We start from the raw sequence: 8,616 nt of genomic DNA on the forward strand, positions 1-8,616 counted from the left end.
TTTTCTCCACCCTTGATTTCTGCAGAGCTTCCTCTACCGTTGCAAATTCAAATCCATGGATCTTCCACAAAACCCCTCAAACAGGGTACAAGATTTATGCAAGAGAACATGCCACACATCTAACGGAACAGATCTTCAAACATATTGTAGATTTGAGAACCAATTTTCCAAGCAAGAAGCGCCGATTTCGCGAATTTCAAGTTGGCTTGACGGGCAGGAATTTGCAGCCCTGCTTAAGCTAAGCTTAAGCTTTGTTTAAGCTTTATCTTAAGCTTAGTATTATGCCTTAATCAAGACTTTGGGTAAAGCTTTTATCCCTTGGTTATATGCTTGATGTCACCTTAAAAAAGAACTTCAACCAAGCCTCCAGACCCCTTGATTTTGTTTTGAATTTTTCTTCTTTCAGAGAAACTAGAAAGTTGCACGTATCTTCTCTCTTTCTTTTGCAAGCTTTCCTCCCTTTGATTTATTCTCAATATTTTTCACCTTCTCTCCCCTCTTTGCTCTGATACCACACTGAAACCACTAGGATCATGGGGAGACACACCATCCAACCAAATACAAACTCGTTCATCACTTCAATCAAATTACCGTAACCGAAACATTAATAAATAATCATAAAAGCATAACATAGCATAAAAACACAAGAGAGAATCATTGGGTGCAATCTATCCCCCCTCAAGAAGTGTCGGCTTCCTTCCACTTCTTAAGTATTTATGCTTTATTAATAAAATTAGCCCATAAGCCAAAAATAGATGCATGCTTATGCATGGGCTTGCCCTTTACAAAAAATGAGAGTTGCTTTTAACACAAGCTGAGGTAAAGTGTTCCTATCTATCATTTAATAAAGGATAATTACAAAAAGAACCCCAAGGACTAATTCACGTGTAAATAAATAAGTCCACACCCAATATAACAAAAGTGGACGGCTCAATAGTTCCATGCCCGACTATGTCAAAATGAGACGCCCAATAACAATACAAAATCTCGTATAGTAGACACTAGGCAAAAATATCACAATGAGAACCATCCCGGTAATAGCTCGTACCATATTGCCGCCATCACGTTCCAACCAATCCAGCTTACAAGCACAAGGCCCGTCAATCTCACCAACCTGCAAAAGGTTGTCCATTCAAACACACTACGAGTTAGCAACACATGCTACAAGTCCATGACAACACATAAGTAATAAATCCAACACTTAGTTCTAGTTATCCCTAATTTCATATGTCCTACACATGAAATATTCAGAATCTTCCAAGTGCCATCATGCTTCAAACATAGTGGTAATTAGGCATCCCCAATTAACCACAGAAGGATGGACAAACAAACCATCAGCACTCTTGCCAATTTGATTTAGCACCAAATTGACAGGTTAGGGCTTTATTTAGAATGAAAAGAATCTAAGTTATGTGACTTTCCATAAAATTTGAGCTCATTGAAAGTCAACACCCAATATCGGTTAAAATATACTATCACTTTTTTCTTGAATAAGTTTTATCGCCCCCATTTGACACAAGGTTAAGTAGGCATGAAGGGCTCGCCCAAAACTTACTAAAGTGTGTACACACTCACTTATAAATTAATACTGATTCCTAAGGCTAGCTTTTTGACCAATACTTACCACCTGTCACATGCCACATAACCATATCAGCAAACAGTTTCACATGCATGGTTCACGGACAGTATCCGCTTAACCGGAACTACACATTGGTCAGGCAAGCACATAAAATATGCTATGCAATGCAGCATTGGTATGGACGATCCCCGTTCATGAGACTATACCAAAATAGACATGCTCTAAGCAAGTACATGAGGTACCAGACCCAATAGAACACCAATCCTCCAGGTATTTCAAGCATGTACTCACTCACAAACACAAGTCCCAGTGGAAAGCCAAGTGCACAGTATCACATGACCCCCAACATATGCAACTGCCATGGACGCCAGTCCAATGTACATACATAATGAGAAAGCACAAGTGGGCCAATTGGGTGGCCAAATGGTCCACTATTTCTCTAGTTGTTGGAGGATGTAGACCCAAGTGAAGGCTGTTATGTTCACATTCTTTTAATGGTAAATGGCCTTGGGATGACACTCATGAGGACCCAACCATGAGCAGCCAAGTCGCTCAATTTGGTTCTCTTGCAATTATCTATTTGTAGCATGCATTGGAGGAGTTCCTTGGCATGTTAAGGAAATGCCTAGCCATGAGTAGGCTTTGTTAATTGTGTTCCCTTGGAAGGATCTTTGAAAGCCCCTTGGCATGTGAGGAGGTGCCAAGCCATGAGTTAGGTTTTGTTGATGTGGAGCTTACTTACATTCAAGGATTCTTGACAGACGTGGGGCATGTTTTACCCCTAGCTTGACAGAATCCCAAAGCTCAAAATGTCCACACCCTGATTGTGCCATTGGTGTGAGAGAATCTCAATGGCAAGAGTACATTCTCCAGTTTGATTACCCTGTGCATGATCTGGCAGTCATGACCTATCACACAGCATTAAGCACCACAGCAAAGGCATGAAGGGCATGCGGTTCCGGTAGTCACTTCTTTCGTACCTTGTCCAAATGCTCACAGGAGGTCCCTTCCCTTGCACAGCTCCATCTCCACGATGCCTCCTCATCCTTGAAGTGCACCTCCAGTAGGAGGCCACTCAGCCTCAGCATCCCCAAAACAAACCTTGGACATGGCTTTCCTCCCACATATCGAGGAAAAGCTCATCTAGATTTGCATATATAGTTCAGCTTTAAAAATATTCTTTATCCCGAATCAGAAACGTTTACACAATCTCCATCAGCATCAGTACATTAACAATGTTTTGACCTTTTCCATGCCTGTTTTTTCACTCTCATTGCCTCGACCTTGTTTGCATCCTCCTGCATGTCAGCATCTGCATAGATGTTACACATACAGACATAAGCTGCAGCATGTTTTTCATCCAATCGCACTGCATTTTCAAAGGCCTTTCTTCCAAGCTCCACATTGCCCCACTTCCGACAAGCATCCAACACAGTATGCCACACCCCAAGGTCAGGATGGAATGGCATTTTCTTGATCATCGCTACCACCCTGTCTAAGTGGCCTGCCTGGCCGAGGAGATCAACCATGCAAGTGTGGTGCTCAAGAGTTGGACTAATGCCATAGTCTTTGCTGATGGCCTCAAAGTACACCTGGCCTGTATCCACCAAACATGCCTGACTGCATGCATTAAGAACACAAACAAATGTGATCAGATCTGGCTGTTTGCCTTCTCCTCTCATTCTGTCAAAGATATGGAAAACATTTTCACTTTCTCCTAGCTGGGCATATCCTGCAATCAGTGCAGTCCATGAGACTATGTCTCGAACTGTAAGCTTGTCAAACACTTCCTGTGCTTTTGCAAGTGAGCCACATTTGGCATACATATCAACCAGTGCATTTCCAACAACAAGATCTCTTTCTAACAACCCTTTTCTGGCAACCTCAGCATGTAATTCACTGCCCTTGTCTGTGGCTCCAATACTCCCACAAGCTTTCAAACAGCAAACAAATGTGACAGCATCTGGAGAGACCCCCTTGAGTTGCATTTGTTCAAAACAGTTCAGTGCTTCCTTGCCACGCTCATGTTTGGCATATCCTGAGATCAGTGCATTCCATGAGATTATGTCTCGAACTAGAAGCTGGTCAAACACTTCTTGTGCTTTTTCAAGAGAGCCAAGTTTGGCATACATATCAATCAGTGCGTTGCCAATAGCAAGTTCTCTTTCCAACATCCCTTGTCTCAAAATCTCAGCATGTATTTCACTGCCCTTGTCTATGGCCCCAATACTGCCACAGGCTTTCAAGCTGCAAACAAATGTAACAGCATTTGGAGACACCCCCTTGAATTGCATTTGTTCAAAACAGTTCAGTGCTTCCTCACCATGCTTGTGATGGGCATATCCTGCAATCAGTGCAGTCCATGAGACTACATCCCGAACCGGAAGATTGTCAAACACTTCCTGTGCTCTTGCAAGCAAGCCACATTTAGCATACATGTCAACCAGTGCATTGCCAACAACAAGGTCCCTCTCCAAGAGCCTTTTTCTGACAATCTCATGTATTTCTTGGCCTTTTTCCGTGGCTCCAATACTTCCACAGGCTTGCAAGCTGCAAACAAATGTGACAGCATTTGGAGAGATCCCCTCAAGTTGCATCTGTTCAAAACAATTCAGTGCTTCCTCACAACGTTCATGTTTTGCATATCCTGCTATCATTGCAGTCCATGAGACCACATCTCGAATTGGAAGCAAGTCAAACACTTCCTGTGCTTTTGCAAGAGAACCACATTTGGCATACATGTCGACCAGCGCATTGCCAACAACAAGGTTTCTCTCCAACAACCCTTTTCTAGCAACCGCAACATGTATTTCTTCTCCCTTGTCTGCGGCTCCAATACTGCCACAAGCTTTCAAGCTGCAGACAAATGAGACTTCATTTGGCGAGATTCCCTCACATTGCATCTGTTCAAAGCAATTCAGCGCTTCCTCACCACGCTCGTGTTTCGCGTATCCTGCCATCAATGCAGTCCATGAAACTACATCTCGAACTGGAAGCTTGTCAAACACTTCCTGAGCTTTTGAAAGCACACCGCATTTGGCATACATATCAACCAACGCATTGCCAACAACAAGGTCTCTTTCCAACAACCCTTTTCTGGCAATTTCAGTGTGTATTTTTATGCCCTTGTCTGTGGCTTCAATCATGCCACAAGCTTTCAGGCTGCAAACAAATGTAGCAGCATTTGGAGAGATCCCCTCTAGTTGCATCTGTTCAAAACAGTTCAGTGCTTGCTCGCCGCATTCGTGTTTGACATATCCTGCCATCAGTGCAGTCCACGAGACTACATCTCGACCTGGAAGCTTGTAAAACACCTCTTGTGCTTTTGCAAGTGAGCCACATTTGGCATACATATCAACTAGTGCAATGCCAACGGCAAGATGTATTTCCAACAACCCTTTTCTGGCAATCTGAGCATGAATTTCTCTGCCCTTGTCTGCAGCTCCAATATTGCCACAAGCTTTTAGGCTGCAAACAAATGTGACAGCAGTTGGGGGGACCCCCTCAAGTTGCATCTGTTCAAAACAGCTCAGTGCTTTCTCCCCACCCTCATGTTTGACATATCCTGCAATCAGTGCATTCCATGAGATTACATCTCGAACTGGAAGCTCATCAAACACTTCCTGTGCTTCTGTAAGCAAACCACATTTGGCATACATGTCAACCAATGCATTGCCAACAAGAAGGTTTCTTTCCAACAAACCTTTCCTCGCAATCTTGGCATGGATTTCTCTACCCTTGTTTGTGGCTCCAATACTACCACAAGCTTTCAAGCTACACACGAACGTGACCGCATTTGGAAAGATCCCCTGAAGTTGCATCTGTTCAAAACATTTCAGTGCTTCCACACCACACTCATGTTTGGCATATCCTCCAATTAGTGCATTCCATGATACTATGTCTTGAACTGCAAGCTCGTCAAACACTTCTTGTGCTTTTGCAAGTGAGCCACATTTGGCATACATGTCGACCAAGGTGTTCCCAACAAAAAGGTCTCGTTTTAGGAGCTTATTTTTGGCAATCTCAGCATGTAATGCAGAGCCTCTTTCCAGATCTTTTAGCTCAGCACAAGCCTTAAGTAAGGCTACAAAAGTATGTCCATTAAAATGTAAAGAATCCTCTTGCATTTCCTGGTACAGGATGAGAGCAATCTGTGACTCCCCATTTTTGACGAGAGCCGTGAGGAGAGAATTCCAGGAGCACTCATTCCGACACACCAACCTGTCAAATACCTTCTGGGCATTGCACATGCTTCCAACTTCCACTAACATTAAGACAAGATAATTTCCAAGTGATCTATGTGCTTCCAACCCACATTTGTACATGTGGACATGCAAGCGAAGCGCAAAGGCTAGGTTTATCTCCTTTGTGTGCCTGTGTAAGATGTATGCGAGGTTCTCGATCGAAGGCTGGGGCAGCATCCCTGCTTCTAGAAAGGCGAGCGACTCCTCTGGGCTAAGCGTCTCCCAACCACCATTTTCATTCTTTTTTTCCACTGCTTTGTGCATTCTCACAACAGACTGTTCTTCTGTTTCCTCGAGCATGTCTCTAACCCAACACTTGCAGCGTACAAGCACTCCATTCATAGCGACTCCTCGCTAACTTTATGCTTGAAATCTGGGGTGGATCTGTCTGCAACATGCGATCAGAAGCATTCTTTGACCGTGTAAAATAGGGCATCCACTTACTTTGCTCTTTCGCTTGTCCAACCACTTGGAGGAGTCCTTCCATAAGCGCTGGATACTTGCGCGTGCTAAACCACAGCCCTCCTCCCACCTCACGCACGATCATACCACCCCACCCCCTCCCACCACCGCTACCAAAAAATATAAGCATTCAGGCTGGTAGGAGCTCACGGGGTGCGGCTGCGCTTTTTCAAAGGTTCCCCGGCGTGTTTATGGCACCCCTTTTATGGAGTAAAGTTTGAGGTGGAAGGAAGGAAAAGTTAGCAAGATACCCAGATTAACAGTCAGCGTCCAAAGAGGTGGCTCTCTTTCTCAAGAGTTTGTCTCCATGGGAAAAGCCCCATCTGAGTGAATTGGATTGACAACTGCATGCCAAGCTTGTGTCTCAATTATTCTATTTGGAGAACGTTTTTTGCAATGTGCTCATGTGTCTCAGTCGTCCTTGGCAATGGCCCTTGTATTTCTGTTCAGAAACTTCATTCATGTTCTTCCTTGGGACCCCAACATGAGCTTGTTTGAAGCTAACCCATTATGGATTGATCCTATTGAATTTGGTATGCCATTGATGGGGATCTTGTTGGATAGTTTGGGCATCCCTTGTTTATCCCATCCGACCCGTCTTGGGAAAGGTTCTATCCTTGTTGCATCTCGCCCAAAATACACCCCTTACCTACATGTTTGATAGGGGCCAGGGGCCTAAGCTTTGGCAACTCTGATACATCTCTTGCCTTTTAAAGTGCAACAAACTGCCAAAATTCAAGTGACCAAAGCGGGCGTGCCATAGCTTCGCATCACTCAATAGCACATTGGTGGTAACTGAATCAATATTATATGATAATCTCTCATACGTGTCCAACCTGTAAAGGCCATTGTTTACCACAGTGATGTTTCCATCACTCCTGTCATGAATTGGTCACATGTCATCAACAAATCTGACCCACTAGGCTGGCCCTAGCAATGGCAAAGATTAAACTGAAGCAAGTCGTTTTTAATGCCTAGCACAAACAAGACTTCTGAGAGAGTGATTGTTCTACCATTTCTAGCAGCAGTGAGAACAACCTTACTAACTTCTTTCACTAGATATGAGGAGATTTTTTACACATTGACTATGTCTCCTTGAGGAGCAAACTCAAGGGAGGATAATAAATCATGCTGAGAAGTAATGTGCTTGCTAGCACCACTATCAAAATACCGAACATGTTGATCTATCAGTGATATGCATACATCATAAACATAAGGGTCATAATTGCAGTGCACAATGAATGCCCAATCAGCCTATGCATAGTTCGTCAACTCTCTCTGTTCAGCACTTAGTGTTGATGCATCAGCTATAGCCATGCTTGACTCTTTTTTCTTCTTCTTCTCTAGCCTTTTTCTACATTCATTGATATAATGGCCTAACTTTTGATAATAGTTACAAATTCTTTTCTTCTACATTAAAAAAAAACATCTATAAAATTTTTAGATTGTCTAAAGTTTTTCCAAAACAGTCTTTGGTGTTTCTTAACCCATCTAGCACAAAAAATAGTGTACTTTTTTCAGGTTAATCAAGCGCTACAAGTGCCGACTCCCATAGTTAAAGCTCCTTAACTATGGAAAAATGCAATTTTCTAAGGTGTTACAAAAGTTGGGTCGTCAGAACGATCATAACCGCCTGAAACATATATTAGGCAAACTTGTGCATGCACTTTTCAAAAAGCTTCTTTTTTTTTTTGCCTGCGCACCTCTTTTTCCTTTCACTTTTTGCCTTTTGCTTTCTCTTTTTTTTTTCTTTTTTACGTTTTCGATTTACAGTTAGAAAAGAGTATTCTTAGAATCTTTGCCTTAGGCCTTGTCCACCCACTCAAAACTTACCTAAAAATGGGTATTGACAAGCTTTTGGACTTTTTTGGCTAGTGGCCTAAAAGCCTACACGCATTAAATATGTCCAACCACTTAAAACTTACTTGAAAATGGGTATTGACAAGCTTTTGGACTTCTTTTAGCTAGTGGCCTAAAAGCCTTGCACGCATTAAATGTAGCCAGCTAATCAAGTTTAGTACCTAGTGGCCCAAATTATAAGGGGATTAAGCTAACTTAATCTACACTAATTACACTAATGCAAAAATACAGAACACTTGCAAAACGCAGAATTTAATCCACCTTGCAAATTTTTGTTATATCCTAATTTCTCCATGTAAGAAGTTTAAATCAGGATAAACTCCATACTTGAAAACCGATTATGAGGTCTGTTTACCTATATTAATTCAATTTCATGCCCAACTTACTGTTTTTCATTTTTGAAATTGAAAAACAAACCAAAAATATAGAAATGAACTAAAACATGAAATGTAGAATTGAAAAACGCACATT

General features: G+C 42.3%; 1 protein-coding gene across 1 annotated transcript; it reads right to left on the reverse strand.

Moving 5' to 3' along the window:
* Positions 1–1,751: 1,751 nt before the first annotated feature.
* Positions 1,752–6,537, reverse strand: LOC147620645 (pentatricopeptide repeat-containing protein At2g03380, mitochondrial-like). The gene has a single exon (XM_086824902.1). It carries the CDS (start codon positions 6,163–6,165, stop codon positions 2,809–2,811), a length of 3,357 nt encoding a protein of 1,118 aa, XP_086681028.1. The 5' UTR covers positions 6,166–6,537; the 3' UTR covers positions 1,752–2,808.
* Between the last annotated feature and the right edge of the window lie 2,079 nt (positions 6,538–8,616).

Source organism: Cibotium barometz, chromosome 31, assembly GCF_041138505.1.
Source record: "Cibotium barometz isolate CiBa-2024 chromosome 31, ASM4113850v1, whole genome shotgun sequence".
Classification (NCBI taxonomy): domain Eukaryota; kingdom Viridiplantae; phylum Streptophyta; class Polypodiopsida; order Cyatheales; family Cibotiaceae; genus Cibotium; species Cibotium barometz.

Bases quoted from the DNA above. Each gene is read 5' to 3' on its own strand.
- LOC147620645 (XM_086824902.1), bottom strand. From the start codon at position 6,165: ATGAATGGAGTGCTTGTACGCTGCAAGTGTTGGGTTAGAGACATGCTC.